At 44.5% G+C, this 16,624-nt stretch overlaps 1 protein-coding gene across 1 annotated transcript in view; it reads right to left on the bottom strand.

The window, feature by feature from the left end:
- Positions 1–16,624, bottom strand: part of PTPRQ (protein tyrosine phosphatase receptor type Q) — a 121,323-nt gene that overhangs the window by 22,958 nt on the left and 81,741 nt on the right. Inside the window, exons 32-37 of the mRNA XM_064142862.1 lie at positions 14,903–15,125; positions 14,438–14,511; positions 11,064–11,163; positions 10,002–10,130; positions 2,356–2,382; positions 1,609–1,690 (exon numbers count right to left, since the gene is read on the bottom strand). Coding sequence (XP_063998932.1) covers positions 1,609–1,690; positions 2,356–2,382; positions 10,002–10,130; positions 11,064–11,163; positions 14,438–14,511; positions 14,903–15,125 — 635 coding nt within the window. The remainder of the gene's footprint in view (positions 1–1,608; positions 1,691–2,355; positions 2,383–10,001; positions 10,131–11,063; positions 11,164–14,437; positions 14,512–14,902; positions 15,126–16,624) is intronic.

Below are 16,624 nucleotides of genomic sequence, written 5' to 3' on the forward strand. Positions count from 1 at the left end.
AGTACAAGTTTTCATCTGCTGTGCACACTACAACTAGAAGCTGTTGTTTCAGGCATTACAATGCAGTAAGGCTTACCCAGTGTGAGTCAGCACCTACAGAAAGTAACACTAGAAACTTCCAGTGATGAGAGTTAATAAGTGAAAATGTTATTGCCAGCACAAGTTTTCATCTGCTGTGCACACTACAACCAGAACCACTCTCGTTCAAGTGAAATAACACTCTGCTCTTGGAGAAAAAAAGTTCTCCTTTCTCTATTGCTCAGAGAATTTTATGGTGCTTTCTGTTATTAAATCCAGAGCAATTTTACCTAAGGAGCAGAACAAAAAAGCTGTAGCAAATACCATTAATCTTTTCACACTTTTGATGTTTTCCCCTCAGAGGCTGAGCTAGTGTAATCTAGCAGAAGAAAAGCCAATTGTTGAGTCTTCATTTTTGTTAGCCCAACTGGTAAGCAATTCCTGGTAAATCTATACATCCAAAAAACCAACGTCACTGGAGACTGACAAATTGCTTTCGTGAGGGCAAATGCCCATATGTGTTAAAAATGATGATGATAGTCTGGAACAATGAGAAGATATGGTTGAGAAAAGACACATGACAGCTGCAAAAATGTTACTTAACAAAAACAATAGGAAAGAAAAGGGAGATCTAAATTTGAAAGTATATATATGCATTATGTGTCATGTATCTTTTGAAAGCTGGTCTCCTTGCAGACAGACAGACTTGCTGGGCTCATCCACTCACACAAGAAGATGAAAGCTATTGACAAAAACCACATTAAGTATAACCTAGTATTATCCACAAAACCCATGTTAAGTATGACCTAGTATTTGTAAAAGGAACTAAACCACTGAGTACCATGCTCAAAATGTTACTTTCCATAGCCAGTATTTGTAAAAGGAACTAAACCACTGAGTACCATGCCCAAAGTGTTACTTTCCATAGCCAGTATTTGTAAAAGGAACTAAACCACTGAGTACCATGCTCAAAGTGCTACTTTCCATAGCCAGTATTTGTAAAAGGAACTAAACCACTGAGTACCATGCTCAAAATGTTACTTTCCACAGCTGGTATTTGTAAAAGGAACTAAACCACTGAGTACCATGCTCAAAATGTTACTTTCTACAGTGAAATTTGGAACCCCCCCCCAGCACTGCTGAGTTCTATGGCAGTATGACTGGGGCCTGAACATTGCACAGAATAAAAGCCAGCTGTGTTTTTGGGGTTGTTATCACTCAGGAAAGTGAAGTCAAATCAGTTAACTGTACCTGTGTCTGTGGAAGAAAACTCTTTCTGCTGCTCTCAGCTAAGCTATGTATGCACTGCTGCATAGGTAGAAACACCAACAGTACGATGCTCTTGCAAAGATTGCTGCCTGAAGTTTGCCTTTTGCTGGCTCTCTGGCGAATAACTCTGACCAGGCTGCAGTGTAGACTGCAGAATCCAGATCAGTGTAATATTACTTTCTAAACAATCAACTTGGTAATTGGGTATTGATTATCAAGGCCAGAGTCCTCCACGGCCTTGCCTGCTTAAAATGGACATGAAATGTGACATGTGAAACGACTGAAGGTCTTGCCATGTTGTGACAACTGCTAGCAACATACCGAAAATTCCTCCTGAAACTTTAGGTTGTTGTTTGTGCAAAGCTCTTCGACATGTTGTAGGAAGGATTTCTTGCTTACTGGCCTGAAAGCAATGACAGAAGAGTTAGCAAGCTTTAGGGAATTTCTTTGTTGTTTATTCTTATTTGAGTTCATTAAGAAATGACGTTTTTTGGCTCAGAAGGAACTGATACTTCGAGGCAGAACAGTACAAATTGCTTACCGCATCCTTATTTGCATTGCTTTGGGCCACGTAAAATAGAAGCATTTTCTCCCTTCCTTGTTCCCTCTCACCAAATTTTCCATGTTGCTACTAACAGTAGTGTAGAGTAGGATACTTTTTTAGTGGGTAGCAGCATTCCAGGGCAAAGTCTGACACGGATGCAAAGCCACGAAGTGGACATGGTGTTCTAAAAGCACACAGTGCCGCCTTGCTGTGCAGCAAACATTTCACACACTGCGAAGCTTTAGGCGCATAAAACGTTGCACTGACCTCATTCTCATAAAGATATGGGTTTTAAACCCCAAGGAGTTTAAATATCCCTGTATTACTTCCCAAGCTAAAACACAGACATGCAGGCTTCACCCCAGAGAGAGAGAAAGCATTTCTCCTGTTACCATGCAATTAGTCATGCTTTTATGATTTATGCACAGCTTGGAGCTCTTTTCTAATAAACATAGGGGAGGGAACCACACATTGAGACTCACCAATGACCACAACACAAAAAAGAAAGACTTTCATCAACTTACTTGATGGATTTTCTATAACTAAGTAACCTGCAACAGAGATTTTTGTTAAATGCAGCAAGCTGAAAGCTAAGCAGTGTTGTGCATCTAAATAGGCTTTAGAGTAACTACTCAAATAAGTAAAGCTCCAAATGTATTTCCCTGGTGGATTCAGATACGACTATATATATTAGATAACTTGGGTGATTGTCTTGCTTAGTTTGCATCTCAGGAATTGGCAGATAGGGTAGTTACAGTTTCTGTCATTCCCTCCAGATCATTTTGCAGTGCTCTGGGTTCATCTGGCCCTGGGAAATCCCTGCTTCCAGCACATCACTTCATACACATTGACAGCTTCACTTTACACTAGATACTCAGTACCACTCTTCTAAGGGCCATTTCAGAGCATGAGATTCATCTCTCTGAATGGAGACACCTATTCCTGAGCTAGTCACTTGCAAGGAAGACAAAGAGGAGTGATTTCATCTCCTCTGAAGGAGATGCATCAGATGAACCACGCTATCGGTGTGCATCTGACGAGGCCAAACAGCTATGGCTCTTTTCTGAAGAGTCAAACGAGTGCCTGTTCTCATCTGCATTTTCACATGTTTGCTGCTCCATCTAGTGCACAGCAATTCTTAGGACTGTGCTGCCTATTAAACCTTTAATTTGACCCCACAGCAGGTCTAGTGAAAAATAACAGATGAGCATCTAAGCTCAGAGGACTTTGAGATGGCCTTAAAAACTTGGTCATCATAATCGTCTCTGAACTCGTTTTAAGAATGTCTCAGCATCAAAGAGTTTGCAAACCAAACTTTGGGCACTCAGACTCACAAAGCTTGTCTAAAACACCAAGCCAAAGAGTTTGAGCTGATACAGTTAAAAAAATAACATGTCCCTTCAATAAAGTTCTAAGTGTACCTTTTAGCTATTTCTCTCCCCAAAAATCAGACACTCCTATACATAAAAAATATGATACAAACCACCCAAAATGACACAAACCAACCCAAATGACACAAACCACCCCAAATGACACAAACCAACAACAAAAACCTGAAATAACACAAAAACTACTCTGGAATGCAACTGTGAATGTCTCCTGCTGCCATCATTTAGTACAGCAGTAATCTGCTCTAAAAACTACTTTGGTTAATGAAGTTGCAGATATCAATTTTAAAAGAGATAATAAAATGAGGATAATACAATTGTTGAATCATTTCTTATTATGCCTCAGAGAAGTATGGAGCAAAGCTGCAGATAGATAGGTTCAGGCTGGAGAAGAGGAGGCTCCCAGGTGACCTTCTTGTGGTCTTCCAGAATCTGAAGGGGGCCTACAAAAAACTTGGGGAGGGATATTTTAGGTTCTCAGGGAGTGACAGGACTGGGGGGAATGGAGCAAAGCTGGAGATGGGGAGAGTCAGCCTGGATGTGAGAAGGAAGTTGTTGAGCATGAGAGTGGTGAGAGGCTGGACTGGGTTGCCCAGGGAGGTGGTTGAGCCCCATGGCTGGAGGTGTTTGAGGCCAGGCTGGATGAGGCTGTGGGCAGCCTGCTCTAGGGTAGGATGTGGTTGGAGTTGGCTGATCCCTGTGGTCCCTTCCAACCCTTACTGATTCTATGATTCCATAAGATAGGAAACAAGCAGCACCATCACCACCACCTTACTCAACAATATTTCCTTTTTTTTGGCTTGCAAGCAAAGCAGGAAAGTAAAGCACTGAAATAGCTGAAGAAAAGAACTAATCATCAGCAATCAATAAATTGCTTTCTAATTAATTTTGAATATTAATAAAAGAAGATTTTTTTTTCCTTTTAGGGTGCAATCTTATCTTTCATGGCTTTAAAAGCAGCACCTAGAGATTGACACTTTCACCTCTCTGTGGGAATGGCAAGTGAAGAACTTGGTTTTTAGAACTACTGAACTCAGAGGTGACCTCATTGCTGTCTACAACTACCTGAAGGGAGGCTGTAGCCAGCTGGGGTTGGTCTCTTCTGTCAGGCAAGCAGCAACAGAACAAGGGGACACAGTCTCAAGTTGTGCCAGGGGAGGTCTAGGATGGATGTTAGGAGGAAGTTGTTGGCAGAGAGAGTGATTGGCATTGGAATGGGCTGCCCAGAGAGGTGGGGGAGTCACCATCCCTGGGGGTGTTCAAGAAAGGCCTGGCCAGGGCACTTAGTGCCATGGTCTGGTTGACTGGCCAGGGCTGGGTGCTAGGTTGGACTGGATGATCTTGGAGGTCTCTTCCAACCTGGTTGATTCCATGATTCTTATGCTTTTGTTGGAGGCAAAGGTGCATTACAGTAGTTTAGCAAATCAGAAACCAGATTTGCAAGTCAGAAGATCAGAGTATTTGTTTATATATGAGGCACTTAGTTCCATAGTCTAGATGACTGGCCAGGGCTGGGTGCTAGGTTGGACTGGATGAGCTTGGAGGTCTCTTCCAACCTGGCTGATTCTATGACTAATATTTAACTTGAAGGTTGTGGCAAGGTTGGCTTTGTCATGGAGGAAAGTCCAGAAGAGATGAATTCTGTGTGATCACTACAGACTTGCAGCTATGCTCAGTTTCATCATCCTCAGGCTTCAAAAATCAGTTATTTTTTTCCCAAATCTCTTGACTTGGATTAGGTAATATTAATCATACAGGATTTCATCAATGAAAAAAAATACCCATCTACCTGTCATCTTGCTCTCCACATTTCCCAACCTCTTGTCTGCAACATAAGAATAGAGATCTCACTAGACCCAAACCATCAAGTTGGATGTTTCCTGATTTCAGCTGGACAATCCCACTTGTCTGACTTTGAAACTGGGGAAGAAAAACATTCTCCGAGATAAAGAAAGCCTTATTGCTTTAAATCTGATTTTCTCTTAAAACAGTGTATTGTTTCATGTGTGGGATTGTTTTGAAGTCTATCAAAAATCTGAATCCCACTCAGATTACTCATGATAGAGCCCGAAAGAAGCCATTTATTTGTGTTGGCAGCGGTAACCGAAGACCGTATTGTCACACAGACTCGGCTTGCTCTCTGGGTCAATCATCCAAAATCCAGAGGGAATTAAACCTTCATCCAAATTGAAAAAAAAACCCCAACAGAAATGAGTATGCAGGCAAAAGGCTTAGCTCATAAGCACCACTCACACTTCCTAGGACCAGCAGAGGAACTAATTTTTAGCAAGTTAATTTAAAGCAATGCGGAGCTTAACCCTTCCTAGATATTAAAGGCCTGAGGAAAGAGAGTATGTGGTTATTCCTTCCATCCTACCAGGACAGCTACATTCACAAACCTTTGTACTCCTACACACAGAGCTCAGCAAGCCTGTTTTTAAATAGCTGATGGCCAAAGGGAAACTCAGTGAAGAAAAAGGCAAAGATTTCCTCTCCCCAAACAGCAATAAATATGGAAGTGTGACAAGAATGGCTGGAGAAGTTCTGAAATGCAAGGTGGAACCACCAGTTGCACTTCCAGTGGACTGTGGGCATAATTCAGCACACACTGGAAGAAATAAAGAATAAACCTTTTAGGGCAATCACCCAAAACTAGGGTTGAAATAATGAAGGAATCCAAATCAGTGGGTTTTTATCCTCCTGTGTTAAGATGGAGGCAAAGAAGGAGCAGCCATGAGATAATTGATGTCTGCTTAATTTGATATCTGTAAATTGTCCCTCTGAGTTCAGTGAGATTGCTCTTGTGTTCAGATTACTCCAAGTAGTGCTATGGTCTAGCTGACTGGACAGGGCTGGGGGATAGGTTGGACTGGATGATCTTAGAGGTCTCTTCCAACCTGGTTGATTCTATGATTCCACGATTCACTGGATTGGGACTTAAATCACTTGCAATTCATATCACACTACACTACCCACCATTAATACCAGCATGGCCACTGAGATAACAGGAGATAAGATGAGCTGGACCATGACTAAGATTTCTCCTACCTTGTCTCTACTTTTCTGGACCATGAGAAATCATATTTCATAAATTCATTCAATAGATTGAATACTGAAAGAAAGAAGGAACAGATTGGTCTAGGGAAGAAATGTGTGTGCTATATATTAACTTGACTATGGACATCTCTGCTGGAACACAAACCCTATGAGGAGAGGCTGAGGGAGCTGGGGGTGTGCAGCCTGCAGAAAAGGAGGCTCAGGGCAGACCTCATTGCTGGCTGCAGTTACCTGAAGGGAGGTTGTAGCCAGGTGGGGGTTGGTCTCTTCTCCCAGACAACCACCAACAGAACAAGGGGACACAATCTCAAGCTGTGCTGGGGGAGGTCTAGGGTGGATGTTAGGAGGAAGTTGTTGGCAGAGAGAGTGATTGGCATTGGAATGGGCTGCCCAGGGAGGAGGTGGAGTCACCGTCCCTGGAGGTGTTCAAGCAAAGCCTGGATGAGGCACTTAGTGCCATGGTCTGGTTGACTGGCCAGGGCTGGGTGCTAGGTTGGACTGGATGAGCTTGGAGGTCTCTTCCAACCTGGTTGATTCTATGATCCTATGATCTCCTGAATGCACAATATATAGGAAAGCTGAGAGCAGACACTAATATTATATGCCACATTTTCCCATAAAGAATTCTAATCATCCAGTATTTGCAGGAGTTGCAGTGCCTGCAACTCAGAAATATCTCTTCTGCACCCAGGCAAGCTATTTCACACAGAATGAAACAGAAGCATCCACAACAAGGTGCAGCTTCTCAAGGAGAAGTTTTAATGAACAGGCACCTACACAGCTCAATCCTTGCTGCAGAAGTCACTGCAAAAGTTGAGTGCCAAGGAAGCTGTCTCTTAGGTGAGCATCTCGAACAGGGAAAACTATCTTGTCTCTTGACTAACCTGGTGCACCATTAACATTTAGTGACAGTCCATTCACAGCAGCTGAACATCTGCTTTGAAAAGTGATTGGCCAAAGAGTATGGACATGGTACAAAATGTGATGAGTGCCCCAGTGGACACATACCAGCAGTGGGGTTGGGACAGACGAACCTCAGAGGTCCCTTCCTCCCCTTACCATTCTGTGATTCTATGCTCTACAACTAAATAAGAAAGAATATCTGAAGAGACATAAACTCTTCAGCAGCCTTTCAGGACATAGAGTCCTGCATCCAGTCCTGCATCCAGCTCTGGAGCCCTCATTACAAGAAGGATGTGGAGATGCTGGAGTGTGTCCAGAGCAGGGCCATGAAGATGCTCAGAGGGCTGCAGCAGCTCTGCTATGAGTACAGACTGAAGGAGTTGGGGCTGTGCAGGCTGGAGAAGAGGAGGCTCCCAGGTGACCTTCTTGTGGCCTTCCAGCATCTGAAAAGGGCCTACAGAAAAGCTGGAGAGGGACTTTTTAGGGTGTCAGGGAGTGCCAGGACTGGGGGGAATGGAGCAAAGCTGGAGGTGGGGAGAGTCAGGCTGGAGGTGAGGAGGAAGTTGTTGAGCATGAGAGTGGTGAGAGGCTGGAATGGGTTGCCCAGGGAGGTGGTTGAGGCCCCATGGCTGGAGGTGTTTAAGGCCAGGTTGGATGAAGCCTTGAGCAACCTGTTCTATTGGGAGGTGTCCCTGCCTATGGCAGGAGATTGGAACTAGATGATCTTTGAGGTCCTTTCCAACCTAAACCATTCTATGATTCTTCAAAGGATTTGACTGTGTGGATATGTTGCTGAGGCTGTAGTGGCACAGCACGAAACAGCTGCATTGGAAGTGAGTATGAAAAGGCAGCTGAGAAGAAAAGACAGCATTGCCTATGTATGCACATTCTAACTGCCAAAGGAAAGAAAGAGGATGTTTCCTACACTACAGCTGCACTACTTTTGCTTCAAGGCCATGTTGTCCTTTACCAGTGCTATATGGCCACAAAGTGTTATGACTCCCATCTAAAAGTTGGCCTGATTTATGGCAGAACAGCCAGAGAACTGCTGTACCTTAAGATCAGGGACTCTAAACATGATTTCACAACAGTAAACAGCCCTGATGGTCACCAGTATAGCTGCAAAGGTTGACACTTCATTTTAATTAACTATATTACCCAGGATAGCAATGGTAGCAGGCAGGTCAAAAGAACAGACTGGAAAACACACCACGTTGCTTCAGCAACACAAAGACTTACTGGATGACAAATATCTCCTTGCGTCTAAAGAATAATGAGGAGTATCTGGAAGTAAAACCCATGAACACTTTAGTATATAAACACAATCAGTACTATTCTTATTCAACTAACAGTTTGGAAGCAAGAATCATTCCTAGGAGGCACAGTAACCACAGTGCATTGGCAATGGTTGTGTTTTGAGCAAGTGGTTGCTGCCGTTAGGAGGGAGTGCTGAACAGTGCTGGCTGAATGACACCTGCCACACACAGAGCATTCCACCTGCCACACACAGAGCATACCACATCCCTCACATCCATGATTTCCAGATGATTCCCAGTATGTTTTCTCAACTGTTACAAGCAGCCATTCCTGTGTGCACTATTTTGAACAGGTTTGCACATGCAACTTACTCTATACCTCACAAAGACATTACATACACAGACAAAAGAGGTCAACAGCTACAACCTTTCATCTTCCACCTATTCCTAGTTTGCAACAGCAGGATGCCTGGCTGCTAGGGGTAAGGCTATTTTAGGCTTCTCATCTTTAAGGAGACTGCCTGAAGGGAGGCTGTAGCCAGGTGGGGTTGGGCTCTTCTGCCAGGCAAGCAGCAACAGAACAAGGGGACACAGTCCCAAGTTGTGCCAGGGGAAGTATAGGCTGGATGTTAGGAAGAAGTTGTTGGCAGAGAGAGTGATTGGCATTGGAATGGGCTGCCCAGGGAGGTGGTGGAGTTGCCATCCTTGGAGGTGTTGAAGCAAAGCCTGGATGAAGCACTTAGTGCCATGGTCTGGTTGATTGGCCAGGGCTGGGTGCTAGGTTGGACTGGCTGAGCTTGGAGGTCTCTTCCAACCCGGTTGATTCTATGATTCTATGCCTACCAGAGTGTGACACAGCAGGGAAAGAATGTTCATCAAACATTTCTACCTCAGCTGGATGTCATACCTTATTGACAATCATCACTGTATTTGTATGGTGAAGATCCACATTTATGGAGGTCAGAAAAGAGCAGCAGTTTTTCATTGTGATAAACATCTGTGACAATTTTTTTGCTGGACAGAAAACACGAGTTGCCTGGAATTGCTACATACATCTAAAAGGAGCAGATGTCAGGATAGGCACTGCACTGAGCTCCACAGAAACCCAGATGTTATGCAAATCCATTTGGGGGGGGGGGAGGGGGTGGGTAAAAAAAGCTTTCTAAATGTCATTTAAACAATGACTGAGTTGACTGAGACTTCTGGAGAGCATTTCAGCCCTTTCAAAACGCTTCTGTGGCTTTGCAGTGTACAAAAACACTGGGCCATTAAAAACAGCCTCACAAATCCTGCACGTTTAAAAACATGTAGGCTTTTTTTTTTTGCCAGCAATTAAGCAGTGATTTGCACTTAGATCTTTATCTTGTTGTAAAAAGAGCTGAAGATTAAATGATTTTCTAAAAGCTAGTGAGAAGTGTCTTGAGGATGGAGGTCATACTTTGAAAGAGGATCTCAGTGACCTGTGTAAATAAGAGCACCGCAAACACTTCCAAACAAGCAAAGGTCAGAAAGGGGTCATGGCTGTAGCCCCTTTGGACTACTGTTTTGCCTAAGGAGTATGCTTACCGTGTAAATCTCTCATCCTTCAGCTCCAGGTCTGCCACTGTGATCAACTGATCCAGTTTGAACTTAGTGTCAACAATTTCAGCATCTCGTGGGGAGTATGTGCCTCCCTCCTTCTGCTTTTGACGAATTCTAAACAGGAAAGAGCGGTGAAAGAGGAAAACAGTAAGATTTAAGGACACATACATCGACGTCCATGCTTTGATCAGGCAGGCTGAAAGGGGGGAAAAAACACTTGTCAGGAGTCCTTTCTTGGTCGTTATCCTCCCAGCCAACAATGAAACTTACTCAAATCCAGCAGCTGCAGCATCTAAAATCCTTTACACGAGACTGAGGTGTATCTAACAGATTAAATTGATTACTGAGACAGAAAGCAGTACTTGCAATATTTCCTTCATAGCATGCTGTCAATAGAAAGAAAACAACAATAAAAGGTGATACATTTTCAAAGGACAGATTGGTTCCATTACTGGCTCCACTTTGGAGTCCTTGTGTGCTAGTTTGAAGCTAGCTGGAATGTTTTGGTGAGAAGAATTAGATGCTAGGCTGTGAAAAGGAAACAATGGAGATGGCTGCTGCACTCAGTGGCTTGCTGAGATGGATAAGAACAAGAACATAAACATGGTTAAGAGAGTATCAGTCTGAGCTCTGGGGTGGCATGAACTTCTCCCTAACCTAACCTGCTGTCTGCATAACTAATCCTTCTGCTTCCTAACCCCTCTAGCTGACCCTCCAAACTCAACTTGAAGCATAAGACAAAGTCTGGGGTAAGGCAGAGGGGTGGGAAGAAGGTGGAAGGGTGGTTGGGAGCCCCTCCTGGGGACTCAGGTTTCTGGGAGGGCTGCTGTGTTTCTGCATTACTTTTAACTTGTCTCTTTCTGCCTATAGCTGTAGAGATTGTAACTACCTGCTTGTATCTTGTGCTAGGCTGCAAGTATAAAGCTTCATTCAAATTTCCAGCAGCTGAGTCTAGTCTGGGTGATTTTCTTAAGTGTGAGAGGGGCAGGTAACACCCAAACCATCACACCTTGCAAACACAGTGTGGCAAGGACACATAAATCTTACCTGGCAAAAGCATATACTGCTGCTACCAAAAGAACAACTGAAAGCATGCACAAAGCAACGGCAAGGATAACTTCTACTGATCTTCCTGGAGGTTCTTCACCTGCAACAAAAAGGGGAAATCCAACACTTCATAGATTCATGACAACGTTTACAACTGTGACAGGGTGGAATCAGAGAGAATTTTGTGTCTGTGGAGGAGCTGCTCCGATAGAAAAGAACCCCAGGAACAATTTCTGTGAGGGTTTCTAAGGACTGTTGGTCTATGTAACATAGAGGGCTAAGAGTGTACATAGAGAGGGCTAACAGCATACATCTACAGCTATACGGGCAGCCATCTCCTTGTGCTTTTCAGTGTCACCTGCTAAACATCTTAGGGTAGGTCTACACTGCAGTAACATTAATCTGAACTGTAGACTGAGCTCCTGCTTCAGTCTCTATAAAGCACAGAATCATAGAATCAAGCATGTTGGAAGAGACCTCCAAAATCATCCAGTCCAGCCTAGCACCCAGCCCTATCCAAGCAACCAGACCATGGCACTAAGTGCCTCAGCCAGGCTTTGCTTCAACACCTCAAGGCACAGTGACTCCACCACCTCCCTGGGCAGCCCATTCCAATGCCAATCACTCTCTCTGACAACAACTTCCTCCTAACATCCAGCCTATAACTCCCCTGCCACAACTTGAGGCTGTGTCCCCTTCTGTTGCTGATTGCCTGGCAGCAGAGACCAGCCCCACCTGGCTACAGCCTCTCTTCAGGTAGTTGCAGACAGCAATGAGCTCTGCTCTGAGCCTCCTCTTCTGCAGGCTGCACACCCCCAGCTCCCTCAGCCTCTCCTCATAGGGTTTATGGTCCAGGCCCTTCACCAGCTTTGTCGCCCTTCTCTGTCTGTGTTCCAGCATCTCAACATCTCTCTTGAATTTCCAGCCACTACTCTCCAAGCCTGTAGCATTGCACAGTGCCAGTGTCTCATCACCCTCACTATAAAGAACTTCTTCCTAACATCCAGTTTCAATCTCCCCTCTGCCAGTTCAAACCCATTACCACTCATCCTGTCATTACAAGACTTTGTCAGTAGTCCTTCCAAAGTATCTAGTCCTTTGGATACTAGAAGGCTATTCTAAGGTCTCCTTGAAGCCTTCTCTTCTCCAGGCTGGAGAACCCCAACTCTCATAGCCTGTCCTCATAGCAGAGCTGCTGCAGCCCTCAGAGCATCTTGGTGGCCTCCTCCGCACTGGCTCAAACTCTTTCCATGTCCCTCTGTGCTGGGGGCTGCAGAACTGCCCCCAGCACTGCAGGTGGGGTGTGAGGAGAGCAGAGCCAAGGGGCAGAATCCCCTCCCTTGCCCTGCTGCCCACACTGCTCTTGCTGCAGCCCAGCACAGGGTTGTGTCTGGGCTGCACTCACACTGCAGGCTCCTGTTGAGATTTGCATCACCCCAGACCCCAGGGCCTGTTCCTCAGGGCTGCTCTCAGCCATTCCCCACCCAGCCTGGAGCTGTGCTTGGGATTGTGCTGACCCAGGTGCAGGACCTGACACTTGGCCTTGTTGAATGTCATGTACCAAGTAAAATGCCTCTCGTATTCCTCATAGTTCTGGTGATTCCAAGGAAACCTTAGGCACCACAGATCGTGTCACCTGGGCCCTTATCCATTAGCCATAGCCATGGCACTTATCTGTTTTCCCACCCTGGGCACTGTGATAAGGCCAAAGGCCCTGCTATCAGCAGTGCTTCAGTGGGCATTTTTATGCCCAGTAGGATACATATTGATCTTGAACCAGCCCTGTTTGTCTGAACTCCAGAGCTGGCAGTCTGTGGACATGATTTCAATCTGCTCAGCACTCTCAGGTGCAGGGTGCTCTTTTGTTAATTTTAAGGCATGTAATAAAAGACAAAATTAATTCCTTGTCTGATTTATGCCCCAAGCCACCATTCCATGTTCTCCCAGCTGAGATTTGATTGGGTTTCACTAGATTGCTTCCCATAGAAGCAGATCATTTTATTCAGGTTTAAGTGTTTCTGGTTTTGTCTGGGGTTTGGGCTTCTTTTGGCATTGCTGTTGAATAGCTGAGAAATGCATTCTTGTATTTGTCTGCATGGAGCTATGCAAACAAACCCGCAGAGCATCCCTCTTTTTAAAGCAAAAAAGCACAAGTTTTGCAGAGACAAAGCTCTTCTGTAATTCTTTTCCTTCGCTCTTGAAATGTATTGACCATCCTGTGCCATTAAAAGCTATTGTCATGAGGTGCTTTTGAAAGGTTTGTCTAGCAAATTATTGTCTTGATAAGCTTCTACCTAACCTGCTCTGTACTATGCTGCCTCACCAACTTTTCATTTCACATGGAAAATATCCTTACACTTTTTAGAGTACACTTAAACAGGTTTACCAGCTGGCCCACAGTGATTTGCTGAACTAGCTACCAGAGTTCAGGAGATTATCAACTGCCTTGATCTGTTAGAGGTTTAAATGATATTTCTCACCACATCTTAATTACTGCATGGAAAAAATCCTGACCTTTCATTGGACATTACTTTTGCAATGTCAGTCGTGGGTTATAAGTAAGAAACTCCAATTCTCCAGCTCAAGAGGAGAGTTGTGGTACTCCAAGTATGGTTGAGTGGGAGCATCCCAATAATTTCTGCTTCAGTGTTCCTCCCTAGCAAAATTCCTAGTAACAAGAGTGTGTGGCACCTGTTACAGACCACTCTCTCAGAGGTTATCCATCTTTTTTCTGCTCCAAACATCTTTACCATGCAGTATTAAATAACACAGACACAAGGCTGGCCTTATTCTAAGGAGACTATTCTATAAGTACACTTAGAATGAAAAAAAATCTGTAAGGTTCATAGAATTGTAGGATCAGTCAAGGTTGGAAGGGACCACGAGGATCAGCCAGTTCCAACCCCCTGACATGGGCAGGGACACCTGACCCTAGAGCAGGCTGCACACAGCCTCAGCCAGCCTGGCCTTAAACACCTCCAGCCATGGGGCCTCAACCACCTCCCTGGGCAAAGAGTAATATCTCTACCTCCAACACAGAGGGAAATTGCACAGTGTAGCTTCTGGCAGTTCACTAAGCCAAATGAGCTGTCCTCACAGCGTGGTGTTTGCATTGCTATAACTGAATCTCTGCTAATAAACTTTGTCAATACTGCTTCTTCATTTGACAGTCCAGGATGAGGTTTAAGACCTCTTGACAACCACAAAGAGCCATCAGGGGAATGGGCATGTTTCCTCAGCTGTTATGGTAAAGCTAGGTCTAATAAACCCAGAAATGATTTACTTCAGGGAAACTGCTATACTAAAAAGAAGCAAGGATTTGCCTAGATTCTTTGGAAGTAGAGACACACTTCAGTTAATGCCACTCTCCTTACCTAATGTTTTGACAGGATCAGAATAGTCAGAATCTGTAAACTGCCCTTTAACGTTCGTTGCTCTGAACTTAAATCTGTGAAAGAAAACCAAGGGAGCAAATGAAATGATACTTTTGTGCATTTTCTTATCTATGATTTCACTTAGGAACTGAAACCTGGTTTGCAGTTTTAGCATAGTACAAGCTGGAATCCTTAGTCCCCTCTTAAAGTGATGTGGTAGACATGCAGGATTTCAGTGTCAGTACATTAAAATGTAGAATGAAATTGATGAATTATCCTGAATTTGAGCTTATTTAAGCACTCAGTAAGCATCCTTTGTTATTTAAACCAAAAAACTGTCTCCCACATTTATGCTCAGCCAAAAAAAATCCAGCTCATTCCAGGCCCTACTGTTCACAATTGAAATGCACATTCTTTATGTATATTTCACTTAGATCTTCCTCTTGGATGACCAAACATACTTACAGGTACTGCTTCCTTGGCTTTAGTGGGCCATTACATATTTTGTCTTGACTGCCTGGTATCATACAGGTAGTATCAGCACCTATGACATAGATCTCATCTTTGTCACTCAGATCTTCTTTTCCTTCCATACATGGTGGGTTTGGAAAGCCTTCATTTGTGAAATATGGCCTTGGTCTGTTGAAGTAGGCATCATACCACTTAGTAACGTTCCCATCATGTTGAGCTATTGTTAATAAAAGACATAATCAGATACAACTTACCTTCTAACCAGACTTCAGTCAGAGAAGTTAAATAGGAAAGCAGTTTTTTAAGAGCCATTTACACAGCTAAGTCTATATCTGTGTTTGTGCTTGAGCCCAGATTTCCTTACTATACACACTACCCATAATGTCTTAGCTTAGGTAGGTGAATCACAACCAGAACATTTCACACGTGAGCTCTGCCTGTAGGGGCTCTCACTTGTGCAAGCCACTTTGAGCATGGCTAGCAAGGACAGTAAAGACAGTGAGAACTGTTTCCTAGTGAAATGCCTAGATTTCTGTAAGTGAAGAGTGCCCAGCAGCGAAGGGACACCCCCTTCATTTGGACATCTATCAGTTCAAGAGAGTCTGCACAGTGATAGCCAGTGAATGTCAATAGGCTCAGAGCTAAATTCAGAGAGAGGTGAGAAACTCAATGTGAAGTCACTTCATGCTCTTTCGAAAGCAGCCAAAGCAAGGGATTTGAAGATCTGAGATTTGTCCTTCTTGAGTACAGCAAGCCTGACCCTTACATGGTGTCCTTTCATGAACCATCCCCTCAACACTGGCAGGCGATGACTCAAAAGAGCACATGCTGCTGCTCACGTGAGTACATGTCCAGCAATCCATGCAAGGGAATGCACATTCTAACCCACAGCCTACAGAAGGGATTGACATAACGCCCCCAGCCCCCTCATGAAATAGAAATCACAATGGCACACTGACTGCACTCTTTGACAGGCAACTGCAGCAGCAGTGCAAGAAGAATCTTGTGAAAGAAAGGTCCAGATTTTTGCCTTTGGCAAATGCCCAAGAAGATGGGAAATAAATACACCAACACCAACAGGGCTAGAATGATACTGGTGACTTCAGACAGTGTGGATGACTCTTCAAGGCCAAGTGTTCCCAAAATCCACTAACCAGCCCACAGGTATTGCGAGAGGTGCTTTGATCTTAACACTGTTGCCACAGCTAAAGGGACTTTGGTAGCTGCTTTCTAATGTAGAATCACAGAATCAGCCAGGTTGCAAGAGACCTCCAAGATCAGCCAGGCCAATCTAGCACCCAGCCCTAGCCAGTCAACCAGACCATGGCACTAAGTGCCTCAGCCAGGCTTTGCTTCAACACCTCCAGGGATGGTGACTCCACCACCTCCCTGGGCAGCCCATTCCAATGCCAATCACTCTCTCTGACAACAACTTCCTCCTAACATCCAGCTTAGACTTCCCTCACCACAACTTGAGACTGTGTCCCCTTGTTCTGTTGCTGCTTGCCTGGCAGCAGAGCCCAACCCCACCTGGCTACAGCCTCCCTTCAGGCAGTTGTGGACAGCAATGAGGTCAGCCCTGAGCCTCCTCTGCTGCAGGCTGCACACCCCCAGCTCCCTCAGCCTCTCCTCACAGGGCTGTGCTCCAGGCCCCTCCCCAGCCTTGCTGCCCTTCTCTGGACACCTTCCCACACCTCAACATCTCTCTTGAATTGA

The sequence above is a fragment of the Pogoniulus pusillus genome, chromosome 4 (genome assembly GCF_015220805.1).
Source record: "Pogoniulus pusillus isolate bPogPus1 chromosome 4, bPogPus1.pri, whole genome shotgun sequence".
NCBI classification, from domain to species: domain Eukaryota; kingdom Metazoa; phylum Chordata; class Aves; order Piciformes; family Lybiidae; genus Pogoniulus; species Pogoniulus pusillus.